Source organism: Vicugna pacos, chromosome 13 (assembly GCF_048564905.1).
Source record: "Vicugna pacos chromosome 13, VicPac4, whole genome shotgun sequence".
Lineage (NCBI taxonomy): Eukaryota > Metazoa > Chordata > Mammalia > Artiodactyla > Camelidae > Vicugna > Vicugna pacos.
In genome coordinates, this window is record NC_132999.1 from 11,393,703 (window position 1) to 11,418,228 (window position 24,526).

The window sequence follows — 24,526 nt, forward strand, 5'->3', positions numbered from 1 at the left end:
GCCATACTGTTTTGATTAATATATCTTTGTAATAAAGTTTGAAATCAGGAAGTGCAATGCCTCTAGTTTTGTTCTTTCTCAGGATTGCTGTGCCTATTCTAGGTCTCGTGGTGCCATACAAATTTTAGAGTTTTTCTATTTTTGTGAAAAATGCCATTGGAATTTTGATAGAGATGGCATTGAATCTATAAATGGCCTTGAGTAATATGTATATTTTAACGATATTAATTCTTATGTTCCATGAACACAGGATATCTTTCCATCCATTTGTCTTCTTCAATTTACTTCATCAAAGTCTTCTAGTTTTCATTGTATAGATCTTTTCCTTCCTCGGTTAATTTATTTCTGAGTATTTTATTGATGCTATTGTGAACAAGATTGCTTACTTTATTTCTTTTCTAGATATTTTGTTGTTAGTGTATAGAAACACAACTGCTTTCTGTATGCTAATTTCATATCTTACAACTTCACTGAACTTGTTGATTAGTTTCAACATTTTAAAGAGTTTGGATTAACTACTAGAACATCACTATCTTCACTCATGAAGTTGCACTGCTGAGAGAACATTGTGACAGGTAAGGATTCTTTTCCTTTTAAGTAATGGTCTCAGTCACTGAATGACAAGTGACAATGGGGTGCCTATAAAGTCCATAGACAAGGTCTATTGGGCACAGCTGGATACAAAATTTCCTTGCCTCTTCTGTGTTCCAAACTACCATGTCACCTGATATTATTACTACACTTGGCTGATTTTTGTCACAACTCTGCACATGAAACTCCTTAGGATCCAGAACACGGCTGTCACAGGGGTGGTGGCCAGGTAGGGGGTGTACACTCTCCACCCTGTAATGGGCCCATTCAGGTTGACAGAAGGTCAGTTACCAAGAGACCTCACTCACGTAGATTCAAAGCAAACCTCAAATAGTTTTATGATGATTCAATCTTTGTTTCAGCTTCCAAAAAGGTCAAGGGGGCAACTTAAGGGATTTGACAGATTTTTAGAAAAGCAAATGGTACAAAAAAAAATGACATTTTCTTAGAGGCTTTCCACAGCAGCATTGTCTTAAACCTATTTCAAAAGTAAGAAAAAAATCTAAAAGCCTACTGCTCATGACTGATTTCAAAATGTTTACATTTGTGTGCTACGCCACATTTCAGGGCTAAGGACAACCAGAGTATGATAAGCATCTTCTATCAATGACTGATATTTCCCTGACTGAGTGCTTCCTACGTGCTGGGTATTGTACTAAAGGAATGACATTTATTGTCTTATTATCATATTAAATCCTCCCAATAATCCAATGAGGTAGATATCGCTACTCGTATTATATTACAATTATAGAGGGGACTGAGGCTCAAAAATAAAGTGAATTGCCCCAAATCACCGTCAGTGAATGGCAGATCTAGGGATGAAATCTGCTCTCTGTCTTCAAAGACTGTGCCCTCAAACATTATGCTACAATTCTCCTTTTCTCGTGCCTCTGTCTTCCTTTTGCTCACATTTTACACCCTTTTTATGTCTCAAGTGCCATCACGTGATTGCATCTTTCTCCGGTAGGAGGGATGGAATCCAAGTCCATCTATCCGTCCTTCTGTCTGTCCATCCCTTCCTCCCTCCCTTCTTTCCTTCTCTACTAACAAAGTTTTACTAAAGCTATTCTGAGGGCTGGGTCTCCAAAGCTCTCACAATCCCTAAGGGCAGGATCTACATTTTTCTATTGTGAAATTCCCCATGCTTGCCACAACTGCGGATATAAATTAAAGGGTGAATCATGAACGATCGAACAAAATCCTGCTCTCTAGGAACGTCACGTGCCTGGGGCCACAGCAAAGAGTCTGGACGCCCCAACAAGTGATAGCTGCTGGTGAGAATAAACAGGTTATCATGGATGACTTCATTTTGGGGAACAGCCTATAAAGCAGTTAGAGGTACTCACTATTCTGTTGCATATTTACTCCTCTCCTTTTCTCTGCACAACTGGGCAGACTGATGTGCAAAACCTTAAAATGAGAGATTTAATTATATGTGCTGGAGGTACCAAGTGTGTTTTATGTTGGTTCATCCATTGCTTAAAATACTCTAGATACAAGAAAGCTGATTTTTTTTCCCCTTAGTTCCTCTGTTGTCAGCTACAAGGGACCCTTTTTTAATATATGTGATTGTGTGGTGTTGATTAAGGGTCCTCTGTTTTTCCAATTATTTATTCAACAACAATCTCATTATATATATAAAAGTGAGATTAATTTGAGTGGAATATTTACAATACATTCAGATGTTTCTAGAGTTGAAAGAAAAGTTTGGGATACTGTTTTTACTCTATTCATAAACATAGACTATTCAGATAAGTATCAGAAACCCCATGTATCTTCACTGCTTGCAAGTAATGGTGACTACCTTCTGGGATAAATGGAGAATCACTGAGACTCAAGAAAACAAAAATCCTAAACATGGCTTCTCTTTATTTAAGATCTACCTATGGTTTTGCTTATTGCAAAATACAATCTTTTTGAAACAACAGCAAAAAACCCCAAAAAACAAAAAGCCAAAGAAGCCCTAAATAATAATAGCAGCACTGAAAAAGGCAGAGTCTTTTTCTCTGTCCATAGTAAGACTCTCACGGGAGAACTTTTATTTGAGACTGTCACGTACGAGTTGTGAAATCAAACTTCCCGCAAGTGTGAGCTCTGAGAGACCTGAGACATTTCACAGCCTTTTAACTACTTACTCAATAGTGTACAAAGCAGACTTGTTTGTAGCCTGTATAAACCTAACAAACTCTCAGTTGCACACGCACTTCACAGGACCTTTGGAAATAACAGACCATGATTCTCTTCCTCAACTATTGATAATCATTGTTCATGCTAAGCGTGTAGGAACATGTGACACCTGGTAAGGCTAGTGACTATTTATATGAAATAACTGATGAAATATAACGAGGATCCATAAATAAACCCTTGCATTTATGAATAATTTACTTTTGACAAGGTCTCTTGGCAACTGAGTGGAGAAAGAATAATTCTTTTCAACAAATAGTGCTGGGACAGCTATATATCCACCTGCAAGATGCGAGGATGAAGTTGGGCCCTATGCCACATCGTACACACAGTTTGAACTGGATCAGAAAATTAAATGTAAGAGCTAAAGCTATAACATTCTTAGAAGAAAACAGAAGTAAATTGTCATGATCTTGGACTAGGCAATGTTTTGGTTTTTTTAAAACTATGACACCAAAAATACAAATGATAAAAGACAAACAATGGATAAGTTAACATCATCGAAATGAAAACCTATGTTTCACTAGGCTAATGCAGATAAAAACAGTAATGAGATACTACTTCATACCCACTAGGATGGCTAGAATGAAAAAACACAGATGATAACAAGCGTCAACAAGGATGTGGACACATTTAGAACCCTCATACATTGCTGGTCAGATGGTAAAATGATGCAGCCTCTTTGGAAAACCAATTCAGAGTTACTCAAAAGGTTAAACCCTAGATTACCATATTACCCAGTAATTTCACTCGTAGGTTTACACCCAGGAAAAATGAAGGCATGTATTCACACAAAAACTTGTATTGGAATGTTCATTATTCAGTATTTTTAATAGCCAAAAAGTGGGAAAACCCAAATGTCAATCAACTGATGAATGGATAAATGTAGTGTGTATATATATATATATATATATATATATATATATATATACAAGGGAATATTATTCAACAGTAGAGAAGAAATAAGGTCTGACACATGAATGAAGCTTTAAAAATTATGCTAAGTGAAAGAAGCCAGTCACAAAGGGCCAAATGTTGAATGATTTAACTCATATGAAATTTCCAGAATAGGTAATCCATAGAAATAGAAAGTAGATTAGTGGAAGCCAGGCAATGAGGAGAGAGGAGAATGAGAAGTAACCGCTATTAAGTATCGGGTTTCTTTTAGGGGTGATGGAAATATTCTAAATTTAGATTGTGATCATGATTACAGAAGTCTGTGAATACGCTAAAAACCAATGAACTGTATACTTTGACAGGATGAGTTAAATGTCAATAAAGCTGTTATTAAAAATCTAATCAGATCAAAAAAAAATTTGTTGAACAGTTGCTTTATTGCCTGTCTTTTCCAAGTATTCTGGGAGCTCCAAGTCAGAGTCCTACTGTGTCCCCCAGTGCACCTAGCTGAGAGACTAGAAATTAAAATTTGTCACCCAAGAATTTTTTAATAGCCGAATTGAAAACACTTAAGAATGTCAGCTAGGCAAGGAATCAGAAAGTCCACCCACCTATCTACTCCTATTGAAAAACTGATTTATATGTATATTTTGGCCAAATGAGATTTTAAAAATGAACACAGTAAGAAGAAATTTAGGGTAAAAATGACGGGGTTGGGGGGGCTTCCCTTATCCCGCTTAAAGTCAAAGTTAGAAATCCAATAATGAATTACATTTTCTTGTGTGTTCTTTGGTTTGGGGGTAAAGTTGCCCTTAAAGTTGTTCCTCAGTTGCTCCACTTACAATTTTTATTCCATTCACAGGACCAGATCTTTTATTATTATTTTTAAGTCTATGCTTCAGATGAAATCTCTTGCCATGTTTGATGACCACCTAAATCAATTACTGACATTGTTCTATTCCAACACTCTAAATTTTTTTTTTAATATATGGTTGGGACACTGTGCTAAAAGAATTACTAAACAAAAAATATTTTCACCTTCCACAAATAGAAGTCTGCATAATAAGAGAGTTTTATTGGAAAGACTTGATATTATTTGCTGCCAACCCCTCTATACAATCTTCCACTTTCCCACTTTTAATTATGCTTAAATTGACACATATAGTGTGAACTCAGCTATGTAAAAATAATGTACGTAGAAGACAGGCCTTAAGAAAGTTTCTACAATGATTATGTCATCTTTAGTATAGAAAATTCCTGGAGATTTTTATTTTATTCTTCTACCTTTCTATATTTCTAAATTAACCATAATAACCATGTATTTATTTTAAAAAATATTTACAATGGCCAAGATGTGGAAACAACTTAAATAGCCACTGACAGATGACTGGATAAAGACTGTATGTGTGTGTGTGTGTGTGTGTATATATATATATATATAAAATTGTAAAATTGGAGATAATGCAAGCAGGCAGACTTTTGTCACTCATTATTCACATAAAACTCTCAAACATAATTTCACATTATTTTTTACATTAAGAGTTATTGATCAAACAATAAAATGTACAAGAGAATTATCCTGATCAAATCCATAACTGTGATAGGTCAGATGAAATCTCTGAAACTGGAAAACCTTTCCTAAATGAAGACCTACTTACCAACTGAAGCAATCAAGACGTGTGTAAGCCTCCGCTGTACTCTAGCCTCAGGCCTGCAAACAGGGGCAGGTCTGGACACACATAAAACATAGGTATATAAAAAGACTAAAAATTATAGGAGGGAAAAATGTATAAAAGGCAAATGCTAACCAAAGGAAATCTTTATGGCAATCAGCAAAATGGAAGCAAAACAGGGTTTAACTCACATACACTTTTTAAGAAAACACGTAACATGTTCACATTTAGGTTTAAAAAGATAAAGAAGGCAATGCAAAAAGTTGGCAGAAAGAAACCAAAATTATATCATTACTTATACCAAAGTGGCAAGATTAAAGGAATATTTCCCCTCTCTATTTTTCAAAACATTTACGTTATTTTTAGACAAATATAATTAGTGCAATTAATGGCTTCTCCCCTTCTTTATTTTTTTACTGTGATTTTTACTTTTTTGCATGAAGGCGGGAGCAGCTACGGGTAGAGCAGCCTTTACAGGTGTGAGGTGATGGGAGCTGGACACTCAGGTGCTGTCACAAGGATGGGAAAGGAAGGAGGAAGGAAGGAAGAACTTCAAAAATATCTATGAGAACTCCAGTGTTCAATGCAGCATTATTTCCAATGGCCAAAAGGTGGAAACAACGTTAAGTGCCCATCAAAAGATGAATGGATAAACAAAATGTAGCTTATCCATTGAATGGAATATTGTTCCACCATGAAAAGGAACAGTTCTGATACAAGCTTCAACGTGGATGAAAAGATAATGCTAAGTGAAATGTCAGACATAAAATGACAAATAATTGAATGACTTCACTTTATGAAATATCTAGAATAGCAAATTCATAGAGACAGAAAGTAGAATGGAGTTTACCAGGAGTTGGAGGGAGGGGAGAATGGGGAGTCATTACTTAATGGTTACTCGTCTGTTTGAAGTGATGTTTTGGAAATAGTGGTGACAATTGACATCTCTGTGAATTAATTAAAATGCCACTGAATTGTACACTTAAAAATGGTTAAAATATCAAATTTTATGTTATATATGTGTCATCACAATAAAAACACTTTAAAAAGGGGATCAGAGAGATATAGAGAACAAACTGGTGGTTACCAGTGGGGTGTGGGAACAGGGAAGGGGCAATACAGGAGCAGGGGAGTTAAGAGGTACAAACTATTTGATATAAAATAAGCTAAAAGGATATATTGAACAACATGGGGAATATAGCTAATATTTTATAATAACTATAAATGGAGTATAACCTTTAAAAATTGTGAATCATATTGTATACCTATAACATATTGTACAGCAATATTCAATTAAAAAATAAAGTGGGTGTCTTGTAAACAAAACCGACAAAAAAAAAAAAAGTGGATCAGAAGGACTGAGTGATGCTTCACTCCAGAGGATAAAGGAGAGAGTTCAGGCACCAAAACAAAGGGCTGATTTAATAAGGAGCTTATTGGCAGAGATCACGTGTTCTCTGACCCATCTCCTTACCTGGAAGCCACCAAACCAAGATGTATAAAATACAACCCCTGCCAGTTGGCTGTCATGGGAGAGGCAGGCCCTGATGTCTTTAATGACAGAATTATTCTACCTGTGAATTGTTAGAATAATGGGGAGTTCGGAGATTATGCCAAAATCAAGAAACAACACTTAGCACCTATTTGAAAAAATGTAAAAAAGAGTGGCTCAGAGACACCATCGAGCACGAAAAATGGGTCAAAAAGGACAGTCGTAGAATTCAAGAACCTGGGTAAAAGGAAGATAAAGGAATCAAAATGTTGTCTAAAACTAGGAGATAAAAAAGAAATACAGAAAAGGTTGCTGATTAAGAAGGTGATACTTAGAAGTATTTGTGCTGGAAAATTTCTTTTTAGGGAAGACAGTTACGTCAAAGTGAACCTGTACCGTATATGGACAAGCAATTAGACCTGTAACATAGATGGACAGGGGGTTAAATCCTGGAGTGGAAACCCAGAAACTGAAGACCAACATGAGGTATACCTCTGGCAAGGGCCCACTCAGTGATCATGAAGATGATGATCATCTCTAACCGAGTCCAGGAAGCTCATGAGTTTGCTACCAGCTACGCCCCCAAAATAGCTACTGATGGGTTGGAGGGAATTTAGAGAAAAGTGACAAGAAGCATTAAGGGACTGCTGGGAATGCTTCATAAAAGTGAAAAATTCTGGAACACATTTTGTAACCAAGCAAACAGGCAGGGGATGAAAGGAAGGGCTGGAAGCACCACCACACCTGCCAAGTGCTGGAGAGTTGTAAACAACAGGGAAAGAAAGGGGAGTTCACGCTGGTGAGGGATGCCCACATGTTCAGGATTGATAAGCGGAGACCTCAGCACAAATATCAAGACATATTTATTAATTATTCCAACTCTAGGTGGAATATAGCTGGGTTTTAAGCTATTAAAATAAGTCTTTAACTAGGATCTAACAGTACAGAGCTCATGCTTTCCTGTGCATCACCAATCACATCATACTGTAAGACAGTACACACACAGACCCCCACATACCTGACCTACATGAATAAAAGCAGGAAGTACATTAAAATGTCAAAGAAACACAGATCTGAAATGTACGAAAAGCTCTCTAAGGAAATACTTTAAGTTATCAACGGTAATTATGTCTTGGTGGTAGGTTTCTGAATAACTGCTATTTCCTTTTTACCATTTGCTATTTTGAGAAGACACTGAGAATATACGCATTTACAACCGGGTGGGGGTAAAGTTTGTTTCTCAGAACTAACATTCTGCCTCTCTTCTCTCTTATTTCTTTTTCAACATGCTATTGTGGGGATGACGCAGAGCAGCTTTTCCCAGAGAGAAGGCATTCCGTGCTCTCAAATGTGGCCTACGGGCATAGTCTTCGTGAAACAGGACTGAGGCGGGTTTAGTTTAGAGCTTGGCAGAATATCCTGTAAGATACAGGTCTGCCCCCTTTCCATCCTTCAGACCTTCTCAAGGGTGAGACCCCATCAGGATGCTCTGTGGACCATTAAGAATGGCCCTTCACGGTGCAGACCAGCCAATCCTGGAATTCATAACTCCCTCGAGGACCTGAGCCTACTCATCTTAGAGGGCCACTCAGGTGCTCATTTCAGAAAACAAACAAAAGCAAAAACACCGCAACCATTGTAAGTCCTAGACAGTGGAAATTATTTTCGACTGAGTCCTTGTCCACTGATGCTCCATTCTGTTATCACACAGCACAGCAAATCATAGTCAAGTGTAATAATGTCAAACAGATGTGACCCCTTTGTAGCTACTACACAGCCCACGACAAGCCACCCTTACTGCCTTTCTAGAACCCAGTCAGTATTTCATGTCTGTGTGGCCAGAGAGAGAGCCCCTCTGATAACCGGGAAGAAGCAGTCGGTCTTATTTTTCACTCTGGTCCTTATTCTTGGTCCAGGGTCCAGTTATTGCTCTTTACATTTCACTACTGCAGGCTCGTTTCAGTCAGGATGCCCCATTCTCTTATGACAGCTTTCTCTGACTTTTATTGCTGAACTTTTGGATTAAAACCCCGTCACATTTCAAAAGGAGCCAAAACCCACATATAGCTGTTAAGAAGAGTAATGGGTATAGTTCTTCAAGAGATTCACAATGGTTAGAGGATCAAGGTAAAGCTTCTTTCTTGTGGGTAGTGGGGACCACACACGGATTCCTGTAAGCCCCTTTCCCTTTTCCGTGTTCTGGAAGACAAGCAGAATGTCATCACTCCCTGCACTTTGATTGTTCAAAACTTTCAACAAGAGGAATAAAAATGCAATGAACCAGCTTTATGATTTGCACCACAGAGTGCACACACTACTTAGGGAATGGGAGACGACTTGGAAACCCTGATAGCAGTCTGGCAGGTGACACTGCCAAGGAACTCCAAACATAAGCCCCATAAAACCAGAGTTCATTCCAATGTACACATTTTTTTGCTCCCAACCAAATGCTTTTGAGTGAATTAAGAATCAGACTGCCCCTTGACAAAATTTTCCTTCTGATGCCAGGGTAATAGAAGCTTAATTTTTCTTAGAAGTTGTTAATAAACTTATGTGATTTAAAGGAACAATAATTGCTCTAACTATGTGGGAATGAAAGAAGAGGAAACCACCCTCCACCCCATACTTCCAACAGATCTATACCTGGTGAGATTTATTATGTCATAAAATCTCCCTTGAAGAGCGTATCGTAGAATCAAGTCTCTCCCAACAGAACTGTTACAGAATTAAGCCTCTTTGGGCATGTTTATTCCACATCCCACTGGCTCTGTGCAGGTGGAGGGTTTAATTCCCATCATTCGTTGCCAGCGTGCATTACGGAGTCTCCAAGAACAGCTTGCTCCAGCCTTAACCATCACACCATTGTTTTGCTCAAGTCGGTATGTGGTATTAAGATGCACAGCGAGGTTCAAAATTAGACAAAGTTGGGATGCCATCTGGGATCCTCCTCAAACTCTCTTCACTAACTTTGAGAGGCAATCTTGAACCACAAGCCTTCTGCTGTTCCAGAAGCTGCACTCAGACTGTCTGTCTGCACCAACACAGAGGGGTGGGAGAGCATGGAAACTCTGGGCAGCAAAAACCTTAGGTCTCTTTTCGTCTGACCACTAGCATCACTCACTCAGATCACATCTACAGTCTGCTAAGTGGACTCTCTTCCTGTAACCTAGGACTGCTCTGCCTTGTGCCACACCAAAGCCATGGTGATCCACTGAAACACACATCTGAGGAAGTCACTCCTCTAATTTACTCTTGGAAGACTTCCTCCAGATTTTCAGGATACAATCTAATCTCTGTAATATGTAAATCTTTCTATCCAAATCTGCACTTTAATTTTATATCTGTTTATCCTCCTCTCTTATAGACTTAAGTTTTGTGGAGTCAGGGATCACATCTTATTCATTGTTGCTTCCTGGGTCCAGAACACAGTGGCAAGTATGTGGTAGGCACACAATATTATATGATAAATGAGAAAATGAATGAATCTAGCTTAACTATCCCTTCTACAGACTAGCTCAGTCCTAAAAGTTACTTGACTTCCCAAAGAGCTCATAACAAGTGAAAAACTTGGGCATGGCCCTTGCCTCCCAGGATACCACACCGTCCTCAAAGATGGGCACTCCTGTTTCTCAATACCTGGTCAACCACTCTGGAAAGGTCAGCAAATGCTGTTCTGCGTTTAAAGGGGAACCAGAAATTAAAGATATGTCTGCCACCCATGTGAAGTCTTTCTGCCCCTACTTATCATTTCTGACATCCTTATAATTAGCAAGTCTATTAACCAGACTTGTTCAAATCTCTTCCTATAACATATGATTACAATGGGATTCTGTGCATCTAACATTCAACAAAGATTTATTGAGTTTCAACATGGACTGGGTACAATTTTAGGTCCTGGAGATACCAGGATGGAGAAGTGATATTCCTGGGCTCCAGAAGGTACAGCCTAGTCAGGGAGACAAGCATGCAGTTAGATAACTGCAGTACTGCGTGGTTAGAGGCATGCACAAGATCCGAAGAGCATGTGTATACATGTGTATACATTTACCAAGGTATAGTCATTGTAAAACGTGTTTCCTCCTCTGTGACTGTCCTGTGGGTGAGGACTAGGTCCTTCCTCTCACTTCCTCCCCTGAGTCTAACACATAGAAGGCACTCAGCCAGTATGTGCCTGACTGACTGATCCACGGCTGGCATAGGAGATTGTGGGGCCTGCTCTGCACAGAGGTGGCACCTGGGAAGACTTTAGAAAGTAGATGTTGGAGCTCGGTCTTAATGAGTGATTGGTTCCCTACCTGGTGGATAAAAGGAGAGAGGACACTCCTTGACGGAGCAAGAGCAGTGTGTACGGAGGAGGCTGGGCTCAGGAGAGCAGTGTGTGCGGGGTGGGGGGTTGGAGAAGTAGGCCACGCAGACCCTGTCAGGCCTTGTGAGCCTTCCTATGGAGTCTGAACTTGATCCTTTAGGCAAAGGGAAGCCATCAGAGGCATGCAAGGAACATGAGCAGATCTGTAAATTAAAAACGCAATAATGCAGTTCAGTCAGTGGAGAGGTCCCAAATGTGCAATTAATTTCCAGAATATGCTTTCTTGTTTAAAAAAAAATGATTTAACTTTGCATTTCAGTCTGCCAGCGTATCCTCAGACTCTGTGAGGGTCCCCGGAACACTCGTAGTCAGCTTCTAGCCATTAAAAGAGAATATAATGAAAAAAAGTTTCCTTTTCATTCTGAGCTACAACAACCATCAGGGTTAATTTTTTCTACCAGAGGTAAAATGGTCTCCTATTTGCCTCAGGTAATCCTATCTCAGAATAAGAATCACATCTTAGAACTGGAGAAGCCAACGATTACCTGCAGAATGGCTGTTCTTCAGACCCTTGATTAGCTGAGTCCCCCGATGTGGTTTCTTCCCCACTGTGGAGAAGGTAATTCAGCTAAATGAGTGGTCTAGCCGTGACATTTCTGCAAATAATTAAACACAACACTCCTTTTGGCCTGGTTTACTTTTTAAAGGCTAAATCCACTCTGATTCACAAATCGTTGCAATTACATTGGTGCCATGCATGTTACGTAGCCTTGGGTACCCACTGCTGAGTCAGTGGTTGGTGGGAGCTCTTTTTAACTATCCAGAGGCATATTCTCATATTCATTTCAGAATAATAAGACGTTTAAATATTTATTTCTTTCCAATAACTGGATATGCCAAGGCTCTTCATTTTAATAAATTCTGTTCAAGCAATGTTGAATCACTGCTTAGAATATATTGGCACCGAACTTCCCTTACGGTAATGGTGTTCACATCAGAGACCCACATTTTAGCCCTAGCTCTGCCACTGACCCTCGACTGTCAGCCATTCACATGATCACTCATGAATTCCTTCTGGTAATTTTGAAGTTTTCCTTCTAGCTCTAAAATTCAGAGTATGCTTTAAGAGATCTGATTAGTACAAGAATGTAGAGATGAAATAGTTACAGAACTACAAGTTGTGGCAGGAGAAATGGATATTTGTATGTGAGGTCTTCCTTTTCAGTAACTCCAAATGGTCAAAAACTCTGGAGGCAGGATTATTGTAGAAGAAATAGAAAATCTTTATATGGCTATACTCATTTATTCAACAAATATTTATTGGAGGCCTATTATACACCAGGCTGAGAATTCAATGACAAAAAAGAGAGAAAAAAAAAATCCCCAGCCTCCAAGAATTGATTGTCCCACAGGGAAGGCAGACAATTTTAGACAAGAAATAACAGTAAGCCAGAATACGTATTATCATGGGATTCTGGCTATGAAGACAAAACCTATGGCTCAGATCTAATCAGGGCTACAAGTCCGGGAAGGCTTCCCTGGTGATACACTGTCTAAGCTGAGAATATCCTTGCCTGTGACTTTTATTTGGGAAACCACATTGAATAGTGCATTCCATGAAAATATTTATTTGTCCCAGGCCCAAACCAAGAGTTTAAAAGACTAAAAGAGCTTGTGAAGAAGAATCTGAGTACATCTCAAATGCCCTCACCCCCAAGTTCGTGTTGATCATCTGATCGTAAATTTACTGACTCAAGAGGAAATTCTTCTTTTGAATCAGGTTCACCAGCTATGCCTAGTAATATTATTATTTAAGAAAGAATCATTCTTTGTCTTTCTATACCTATGATCCTTCGCAGCTGCTCCCAGGCTATTAAATAGGTGTAGAGGAGGTTTGCAGAATGATTCACTGACTGATGATGGGTTTTAATGTTTCAGTCTTTTCTCATCTTTAATCTCCCTTTATCCCCATATTCGCAGGACGGGAATTATACTGAGCTGCTGTTTGACCTTAGAGGTTATGGAAAGTCCCCTCTGTAACAGATGTCACGTTTCCAGGAGAGCTCTGATTGCAAATATTCTGTCTTGTGGCCAACATAGTTATGTTCAAATTCATCATACCGTGAGTTATGAGATTTGGTTTAGAAAATACAGTCACCATATGTTACAAAGACACGTGAATGGGGTAACAGGGTTAGCTCCCTTCAGGACACCAGGAGACCCTATGCCATGCCAAAGGAGACTCAGAAAGAGATTGAATATTTTGAATCTAAAATTTGAAGTTACTTTGATATCCAAGTATACTAATTATTCATTAAATGTCACATGTATAATATATAAAGAACACACATATATATTAAAAGGGACTGATGATTGATGGAATTTTAGTTCAAAAGTTTTGTAACTTCTAAGGTAATAATAATATTTAACCTATTTTAAAGATGAGAAAGATCACAGAAATTGCCTCCTTTTTAGTGTCAGTGCCTTGATTTAGTGTTTCCTGGCTTCATATTATTATTCAGCATTTGCTTTAATATTTAACCTTTCTTGCTTCTTTGTCTTTTCTCTCCAATTAGATCAAAGGTTCTTTGAGGGTAGGGACTGTGTTCTTCTTCCAGAATATCCAATTTTACAACTATTAAGCCTTCAATTGAATATTTACTAAGGGCTATGAGTAGTTCAAAAACCCAGGAACAAATTAGCTACAGAACTACATAGTGTGATGATTAAAAATGTTTCAAATGATGATTCTCAAACTTTAATGTGCACAAGAATCATAAGGGAAGCCTATTAAAATGATAGATTCTTAAATCTCATTCCCAAAGAATCTTATCTTTTAAATCATTTCTTCTTCTTCCTCCCCATTGTTATTATTAGGAGTAATAGTAGTAAGCCAGATTTAGGAAAGATGAGACACAGCAGGGCCTGGGACTGCACTGATATTTTGTGGGAAAACAAGTCAACAGGATGTCTCCATGAGAACAAGAAAATAAGAGGTTCCCTTGCAGGGGCTTGGGGTGCAGCATGGAACTAGGGTGTTTCCTGAGGGCAAACAATGCTGGTCTCGGAACACTGACCCTTGCATGAGCAGAACACTGCTCCGGCACATACATAATGCCTTCTGCAAAAGGGAGTCATTAAAGCTTCTGTGACGTTTGTTGGCCCATTCACAAAGGGAACAGATGGAGACATAACAAAGTTATTTCCTGCAGCACTATGATAGTAAATGCGATGCAAACCAGCCATCCAGAGCTCTTGATCTTTGAGATCTTGAGTCTCCTGGTCCATCTTTGATTCTCTATCTATCTGTGTGTTTCTTATGTTCTGCGGCACCCATCCATAAGCAGGAATCTTTGTTGCACTGGACGCAACAATATATCTTGTAAAGGAAGGACTTGACACAGGTAAGGTAGCTCTATCCTTCTACAGGGACCACCCCCTACCCCACAACCCTCACTACACACTGCCTTCTTCTTTCCTTCATTAAATACTTCCTGTGTGCCCACCAAGGGCCAAGTACTGGGACCTGGAGTTAAACTGGTCAACAAGATGTACAAACACTTTGCTATCACAGCATTTAGATTCTGCTTGGGGGTAGGGCAGATAAGAGACAAGTAAACTTTAAGATTATTTCAGATTTTGTTAAGTATTATAAGGAAAATAAAACAGGCTGATATGATAGAGAATGACTGTTGAGAAAGGGGTTTTTCAAAGAGTGTGGTCCACAAGAAGATGATGTGATGTGATGATCAAATGACCAGAAGGAACCAACCATGCAAAAGACCTTGGGCAGCAGCTTTCCAGGGAGAGGAACTAGCAAGTGCAAAGGCCCTGAGGCAGAATGAGTGTTCGAGGATCAGCAAGGAGGCCAGAATGCCTGAAACTTGAGGAGCCAGAATAAGCTCACCACCCAAGGTATGACCTGGGCTTTGGCATAAAGGTGTTTTGGGATTACTCTTGTGGAAAGCTGAGGAAATACTGGCTTTCAGAATTAAGGAAGGTTAACTATTTTACTAACTGTTATAAGAACACTTCTCCAGTTCAAAAACAACCACATTATTGGAACTCTTTACCCATAAAAAATAGTTCATTTCATGATTCTTTTTGGTTGGTGCTTTATGATAACAGAGTTTCATCATTGTTGGCATATTATATTTTGTAATACTTGAGCACAGAAAATAAGCTCACTCCGAACTTCTTTGAGATCTAAATTATTTATCATTCTTTGGATGTCTCAAATATAAAATAGGGCCGAATAAATTGTATTTGAGAATGCATATGCCTCTCTAAAAAAGAATACTCATGCCATAGTTTCAAAGTAAGTTATATGACGTATCTTTCTTTTCCAGTTTTGAATTATTTTTCAACTCTTGCACTGACTTGTCTTATCACTCCAACTGGACGTCTACTAGTTAATAGTGACAGTACTATTTCCTCTAAGCAATTTGATTTTGTCTAAATAACTGAGTGCTCAAGGAAGGAAAGAACCAAGGGCAAACGTGTTAGTGGTCTGTGTAAAATCCATTCCTGGGGGCTACTACTAAAGTGAGGAGCCAGCAGCTCTGCTTCAGACCCCACTGATTACTGCTCTTTCTTGAGCCATCTCAGAAGAGAACAGCCCAGGTGACAAGCGGGTCTTCTGTGATAAGGGCTCCTGTCTACTGGAAATGGGAATCAGGTCACAGTTTCATTCCACAGGGTCCGCCAGATGGCAAATGACGTTAACTACCCAGAGCAAACCCAGACCGGAAACGGAAGTGTGTTTCATGTCCCCTTATATCCTGCTGGGAGACTCAGAGTTTTTCTCTGAAAGTTGCTTGATTTTGTGTGTGCGTGTGTGTGTGCGTGTGTGTGTGTTAGTCTGATTATACATTACACTGCAGTTCTAAAGGCAGAAGGTTCCCCAAACCATGGAAGCTGGCTTCTTTGCTTAGGTCTGGCAGATGTGGTTAGAAATCAAAGACTTCCAGAAATGAGGACCAGGAAATGGCAGGATGCAGAAATGCATAGCTGTAGTGACAGACTCGTAACAAGATGGAAATCAGTTGGAGAAATATTTCTGGGGAAAGGTTGGGGGAAAAGGTTTGGGAATGAAGAGAAAGAATCTACCTAAGAGAAAATGAGTGATTTCATCATCACACGAAACTCCAAGGAGACTTCACTTACTTTGTCACACTGGAATTAGGATTTCCGCTCACACTGTTTGAGAAACAGGAAGTAGGGACTACAACTATGGAAAGTAATATTTTAAGCTTCTACACACATTGCTCATCACTGGCTTGACTTGCAGCATGCCTTTCAACAAAAGCACGCAGTGATTTAATCTGAACAGCAATTCCGTCTGCAGCCGTATGAGACAAGACTATCACTGCAGACAGGCGGTAATTTGTGAAATTCAGGTGCTGGGGATTAAGACCGCCTGTTGAATTTAATCTCGGAGTTACGTTAATACCACTATGTAACTGAACATAAACACTACGTATTTATCAGACTTTGGGACCTCCAGCCACGGAGATGTGAACATTTTCCTAAATGGTATCTGTAACTCTCTCCAGATTCAGTAAATCAATGGCAAATAGAAAGTCTGTAGGAATTCTGATTCAATATGCAGCAGCACACGGCTTGGTGGTCATCACATTCAGCACATCCTATAATTTTTCTAAGGCCTGATGTGAGAGTAGAGGGAAAAAAAAGCAATCAGAGTATCATCTGGCAACATAATAAGAATAGAAAAGCTTTCAACTTTACCCTCCCCTGTGTTAACTGGAAAAAAAATCCTAGCAATATTCCAACAAATGGTTTCTACCTCAGACTAAGCAAGAATATAGTGCGATCCCAAGGAAACCTACTTAAACAGCAGCTTTGGGAGATGACATAAACATTTCACACACGCACCTTCAGATAGCCAGCGGGAATGAACTCTGCCCAACTTGCAGCCAGCTAAGTAGTAGCGGTAAAGTGACTACATTCTAAGCAGAGGTTTACACTTCATTCAGCGGGACAACTGGAACAGTGCCTAGAGAGCAGGCACGGGTTGTAAGATTTGTATTTGTTCCTTTGCCTGGGGTAGGATAAACTTTGTTGGACACTTTGAGTATGGAATTTTGTAAGAGGCTGATTTTCTATGAAAGAATTTCATTGGTACTAATTATCTGAGAAGAACTTCCTGGTCACATTTACAATTCTCTGCTACGAATTCTAAGGACTTCTGTGTGTATCTATCATTCACATAACACTTCACAGTTTACAAAACCCTTTAATATGTGTTATCGCAATTTCTCCTAGAGTTTCAACATTTCCTTCCTCAAAGGGGCTGTCCTTCGTTTTAATGAAATAAGGCTCTGATACAATGAAGTGGAACCCAATATATCCGTGTGAATAAACATTGCTTTGAAAGGGAACATGCAGGCATCATATTTTGCCCTAGGCTATCAGTGTTCTTAGCTGCTGTCTGTCCAGCAGGAGAGCACAGGAAGGGAGGCATTCAGAGTGTCTTCCCAAAGGCGGATCAAAGCTTTCAGCAAATTTACCTTTTGACACCCCTATTAATCAAAGCTTCACAAGTGCTGGATAGCCATTTCCACTAAACAACAGCCATGAAAATCCACCAGGTTCAATACATTCATCATACACACAAATAGCACATCTATCCACAGTCAGAAGCCAATGTCTCACCTCTTCTAGAACTTCAGCCCTTCTGGGTTGCTTGCACACGCAGATACAAAGTATGTAATCAATCTGACAACTTAAAGAGAAAAGCAAAGCTGTAATTGTGGAACTGATGGCCTGCTCTGCTTTTGATTTTAAGGATCTACCACCAGTCCTCATTCCAGGCAAATCACTTCCTCTTTTCTCTTGCCCTTTTTTGCTTCCCTGAATTCTTCTGAGTGCTAGCTCTGCCTTTTCAAAGAAACTTTCCTTGATTTTACTAGGTCCGAGATCTTTCTCACTTCTGTACTCCAACAGAACTGTTTATATCTAGCATTTCCCATACATTTATATCTATCTGTCTATCTATCTGTCATCTATCTATCCATCCAACCACATTTCATGGTATATTGTTTTTTTTTCCCCCTACAGGCATTCAGTGATCCCTAAAGGCTGGGTTCTGCCTTCAACTCTTTCATACTCTCCAAAATCCTTAGCATTATACATTGCACAAGTGAGAAGTATTCTGATTGCTACTTAAAAAAAGTGTGACTTTCCCATACATGGGAAGAGTCATCTTTTCACACAAAAGCAGCACCTGCTAAATATCACTTTGGTTCACAACCATAAAACCTAATAATACAAAAAGCAGAATACTTGAGTGGTTTCAAGAAATTCTCCAGCTTTATAGAGCATATACAGGGTGGAATTCTGTTTAAATTAAAAATACATATATACTAGCAGCTTCAAAGGATGGGAAATACATTTAAACTGTATCAAAATATCTTTTCAGAATTAGGAAACTTGATTAGGATTCTCCCAGAGGCTTCACACACTGAAACCAGAGATTCATTATTTCTAAGGGAAGGAGGCTTAATTTCTTAAAAATTCATCTTTTTAATTATTAGCCAAACCATGCAGCGACTTCCCGGAAGGCAGAGGAAAATAGGCCCTCAACGATGAGTTTCAAGCCAATGAAAGCTGAGTTTGTGCCTAAAGCCTTCCGCGCCTGCCTGGGCACCGCTCCCCAGGGCTGTGGGAATTTAGCCCAGAGCATCCGAAGCAGAGATCAGATTAAGAACCTGCGAGGCTGAGCAGCGGCCGCGGGCTGGCTGCTCCTCAGCCTCCGGTTCCCGGTCCGAGGTACGCCCGGACTGGTACCCGCGCCATTCCTGGTTCTCCTCCCACTAGGGCGCGACTTGGCCGCCAAACCCGAGGCTTCAGGAACCCAGCACCCAGCGGTAGCTGCAGTTCTGGGGTCATGGCGATTCTAGTTCCAGGGACGGTTCCTATTATGAAAGTAGGATTTGGGGTCCACTCATCTCATCCCTATTCCCTGAAAACTTTGCATCCTTCTCCAAAAAGAAATTCATACCAGGTAGGAACTCTGCCATCCCACCCTCGCGGGTCCACTCCCCCTTCCAGCCTCCGAATGGCACCTACTCACGGCGCCTCCCAGCCCCGGGAAAGGGGCAAGCTCAGGTGTGCGGGATCCCCAGGCTGGGTGGCGGGCGAGCTGGCGAGCGAGCTGTCACCTTGTGGTCCACCACGCCAAGGTATCCGTCCAGCGGCCGCGGTCCCGCGGGAGCCTCGGGACGCGGCGGGGGGCTGCTCTCCGCCGACCGCTGCGCGCTGCCGGTCGCCGCTGCCTGCTGCTGCTGCAGGGGCCGCTCCTTCTGGCCGCCGAAGCTGCTGTACACGAGCAACAAGCTGGTGCACATGGTGGTGAGCGCTAAACACACTGCCAGACCATGGCGCTGCGGGCGGGCGGGAGAGAGCAGAGGAGAGGCGCTGAGCGCCGAACCGGGAGCAGCGCGCTCCGCGGGGACACCGGCGGGACGGTCGGACGGGTGGGGGAGGTCCGGGGGCGGGGGAATGACCCGGGTCCTATCCCGGCCGCGTGCAGCCCGGGCGGAGGAAGCACCGTCCCCTCGCGTACATCAGGGGATGCTCCCCAGCGGCGCTGCTCTTGGCCGCCGCCGCCTCCCAGATCTCTCGGCAGAGGACAAGTGGTGCGCGGCGCCGGGCCACGCGAGGGACAGCGCGCTGGCAGCGGGGACAGGGGTGGGCTCGCACCTTGGGGAGGGGACCCTCTGCCTCAGCTCGGCTGTTAGAACGTCTAGCCCTTGCCCCTTCTCCTTTCTGGACCCGTGGTGAGCCTCTACCTCAGCGATCCTTGCAAGTTTTAAATCTGACAAGGAAACCAAGAAAGTCTGCAAAGGTCCCCCTGCCCGCCTCTCTTAGTTTTTGCGAGGCTGTTGCTTTAGGGCACCCCCATCCCCGAGCAAGGCGCCCACCACCCCACAGCTTCTCTAGCTCTCCGCTGTCCGCTCGGACCGCCCGCTGGAGAGCCAGGAGCCCAGCATCCCGAGTTCCTATTTGGGCTCTGGGAATCCGAGCCAGGCAGAACCGAGAAATCGGGAAGGAACGCGGAGCAGGTGGAAAGTTGTCCCTTTGTAACAGGCGACCTCGCAGCGCAGGGTTAGGCGCCCTGGAGCTCTCCCGAGGGCCCCGGGGACGCTGCGCCCCGGAGTCCCGCCTCTGCCCAGAGGAGTTGCAACAAATGACTCACCATCAGGGTCTTCATTTTGGGCACCTCTTTTGTGCGGAATCTTCAGGCACACGCGTCCGGAGCCACTTTTTCTTGGAGGGTTTCCATGGTGGGTGACTGGGCGGAGGCGGCTCCGATTTTCGCCCGGCTGCCAGCCGCGGCTGAGTGGGCAGGGGAGCCGCGGGACCCAAGGAGCGCCGCTGTTGCAGAGATTAGAGACAGAATTAAAACTGAACCGGACCCTCGTAGTCTCTCAGCGATCTACACAACTGCCGCCTGCCGCCGCCTGCTGGGTCCTAAAGACCTCTGCATCCACCCCCTTCCCGCCCCCAAATAATAATCTTCTCAGCTGAGTAGAATTTTTGGGACGAGAGAGTTAACCGTGCCAGTATACCCATCTTTTGGTCCAAGGGCTTATTTATCTTTTATGAAGTCACCAAGTGAAAAGGAAGGAGAACCCGTTTGGATTCTGAACATGATATCCATTTGAAAATTTGCAAACTAGAATTAATGTTTTGTGATTTTTAGAAAAACAAGTCTACAGTCCAAATGTCAATGGCTTTATTTATAGCATTGGCGTTTACGATCAGAGCGTGGAGGAATTTGTCACGAAATAAATTTTAAAATAAATTATTTATTATTTCAGTTTCCAATTGTAAGATTTCTGCTATCCTCTCCCCCCTTTATTTTACTTTTTAAATTCAGTTATTCTCATGCAATCTTTATAATTTTCATCTAAATTATTTCATGTATTACTTGTTTTAAATAGTATAATTTATTTTTCTATCAAAACTTTGAGGTTCCTACTATTTGTCTAAACGATTTAAAAGTGTTAAGAACATTCAGCACATCATACCCACATGATGAACTGGACCTGTAGATTCTTCCTAATTTAAATGAAAGATTTCTGGCTGCTAAAATAAAACTGCTTACAGCTTATTTTGTAAGAATTCTCAGGCCTTTGGTGCTCTCCTAGTGTTGGTCTACTGCACTGACAGTACATAATTCCACATTCAGAACTTCAATGAAAATTAAAAACAACAATTATTCGGGGTGTTTTTGGAAATTCACATCAATAGCTTGTTTTAAAGGTACTCTCCCCCACTCTTACCCCGTGCTGAATTACAGATGGCATTTGTTAAATGTCTAATTTAGGTAAAAACATATTTCTGGTGAAATTGCTCAGTGAGAATAGTCTCGTTAATGTATTACTTAACACCTCACCTGTAGCAGCGTAATGGTAAAGATTACATTAAGATGAAAATGATCAGCAGGCCAACTGAACCATAGACACAATAAGAGCTTTCTCAAGGCCAAAAAAGGCATTACAGTCCTCTTTTAATCTTCACTAATCCATTGCTGGACTGATGATACAACAGGAACTATTTTTAACTTATGAAGCATCCTTCTATACTCCGTATTGAGAAAGTTAAAATTAATCGGAGCAATAGTGTTTGGGAGAAAGCGAAAAACGTGTGGGATTTGGCCTTTCAAGGAAAAACAAAAAATTCCAAACACTGTCCAACATTGTCAGCCTTGAAGCTATTTATTCAGTTTGTGCTTTGGGCATGAATAGCACCAGTTGTTAGGGCAGGAAGAGCAGCAGCCGAAGGAGAATCTTATCGGGTCTTGGCAATTCTTTATTGGATGGTTGCACTTGACACTCAAATTAAGGAAACAAAGGACCAACTTGATGCATCACTGCAAGCAGATTATCTGTGTTTCTCCAGGGCTCCTTTTGAGATGCTACTGGATGTAGCTTCTGCATTTTTCAGAATCATTCCCCTTCCATCTAGTAAGTTGCCCAGTGACCAATAAAACACTTCTAATATATTTTGCCATGCCAAACAAAGCCATCGTATTTATGATTTAAGATCATGGCAGTACGTTGGACATCTGTCACACAGTATGTCTGACCAAATTCATTAAGCTTATGCCTTTTTTCTCTCTCCTGGGATAGTAGTTAGCGAGTTCCTAGACCTACTTATGAAATGGCCAGGGTAGACTTAAAAAAATGTAATTCTGAAGTTGATTTGAATAATTTCAAGGTCTCTGCCTTTCAAATTTTTGATTAGATTGATGTGATAGTTTTAGACACTCTGGACTGAGAGCCAAATGGACAAGGTGGAGAAGGGGAAGGGCAGCTAAAACAAGTAATAGAAGTTAAAATCCTTGTGCTGTTCATTTAATGATCACCTGCTATCTGGTGGTTCTATATGAGGGAATACAGAGAGGAATAAGACGCAAATCCTCTTGTTTGAGTTCACGACCATGTGTGTATGTGTGTGTGTGTGTGTATGTGTGTATGACAAGTCTGCAAGTGGGACAGGAGGGAAGGGGGCAAGGCACAACTAAAAGAATGATGCAGCAATTAGCACCAAGATAGTGGAAGATTCAAATCCCTATGGACTTTGAGCTTCAATATACGCTCATTGAAATATAATAGTATGGTAAATGGCGCCCACAGGTGCCATGGCAGTTTCAAGGCTGCCCATAAAAGGTCAAGGAGTGGGTGATGGTCCAGTTCCTGGGAATCCCAGCCCCTTCCCCAAAGTAGTTGGAATAATCCTCCCACTTGTTTGCATATGAATTTACCAAGCCCACAAAAACAAACAGTCCCTCACCTCCTTTGAGGTGGCCTGCACTCTGTCTGTGGAGTATGTGTCTCTCTGAATAAATCTACTTTCACTCAACTGTGGCTCGCTCTCGAATTCTTTCCTGTGCGAAGCCAAGGACCCTCACTTGATGGAGTGCATCCCAGGGACTCGCCTGGGACCTGGGACGTGGCCATCCTCTTGCATTCCATTTTTCCTGCATCATAAGTTGGCAATAAAAGTCAGATTGTTAGAGATTTAGCATGTATTTGTCAAGTGCCTACTATGTTAAGCACTTACTATGCGTCAGGCATCAGGATACTTGGATCCCGTGCTGCCCTGAAGGAACGCAAAGTCTACTCTTTCCAAGTAAGTGCTGTGAACCTTTATATTACAAAGAATTAGGAATCTATCAAAGTACTTGGCTTGTTTTTCAACTTCTGAGTGCTTGTTTATTTAAGACCTGAGGGGTTTGATATTTTAAGGGTAGCCACCTCGGTTTTCATAACTTTTTGTACACTTTTAAGTTAATAATTTGAAGAACCAGAAAGAGCAGAAAATAAGCAGCATTCATAGACACTCGATTGACTTGGAAATGAGTAGACAAGTCAATAAAGCTTTTTTAGTTCATCCACCTTGTCCAGTTCAATACAAGGTGAGTAGGGGAATCACAATTTGCTTCTCAAAATCCAGGTAGCTGAGATGGACTTCTCACCACTTAAAATTTTGCCACATATTTGCCTCTGGTGCCATCACATCCAAGTAGACTCAGATTTGGGCGGGGGAATGGACAGAAAGAAAGAAAAAGAAAGAGAAGGAAAGTAAAAGAAATTGACTGTTCCGCAATGTAGGTTATGTGATAAGCATAAGATGAGGATTTATGAGACCAGGCATGTCACAGGGCAAGGAGGGAGGAGGTGGTGCTCCTGCCCGGGAGGGAGGCCAGCCTGTGCCCGTGGACACAGAGGTACCAGAGAGCTACCAGGGAGGTGGGAAGACAAACTGCTGGAAACCAGTGAGCCCTGCCCGTGACTCCTAAGTGACCTCTCAAATCAGAAACAAATGTGTCAAACATTTCCAAAAGGGATAGAAGACAGAAAGCAACATAATGTAAACTGCATTGGAGATGTGACTGCTTTCCCCTTTATGATCTTAAAGAAAAAAGTTCTGCTGAATGCTACAAAAGCAGAAAGCTTCATAGTGGCAAAAAGTCCCAGAACAAAGTTGATACTTTTCAACTTGGGTTCCTCAGTTTAGTCAACTCACTTCACTTCACAGGCTGCGGAGAACAAGTCTTTGGAGTCAGGCGGCCGGGACCCAGATTCTGACTTGACCACTTCCCAGCTCTGTGAACTCGGTAAGCTATTTAGCTGTGCCTTAGTGTCCTTATCTGTAAAAATAGCAACCGTAAGAGCGTTGTTGTGAAGGTTAAATGAGATACTACAAGTGAAGTGTCAAGAAGAGTACTAACAGGTTGTTAACCATTATTAATAGTGTTTTACAATTATGATTGAAAAACTAAGTTTGACAGTGAAAGACTAGGATTTGACGTGTGTGACCAAGAGTTGCGTGACCTTGAGCAAAGGACTT

At 41.2% G+C, this 24,526-nt stretch overlaps 1 protein-coding gene across 1 annotated transcript in view; it reads right to left on the reverse strand.

Moving 5' to 3' along the window:
* The window catches only part of ST6GALNAC5 (ST6 N-acetylgalactosaminide alpha-2,6-sialyltransferase 5), a 143,870-nt gene extending 123,230 nt beyond the window's left edge, over positions 1–20,640 (reverse strand). Inside the window, exons 1-2 of the mRNA XM_006205970.4 lie at positions 20,364–20,640; positions 19,327–19,548 (exon numbers count right to left, since the gene is read on the reverse strand). Coding sequence (XP_006206032.2) covers positions 19,327–19,548; positions 20,364–20,378 — 237 coding nt within the window. The 5' untranslated portion in view covers positions 20,379–20,640. The remainder of the gene's footprint in view (positions 1–19,326; positions 19,549–20,363) is intronic.
* Positions 20,641–24,526: the final 3,886 nt, after the last annotated feature.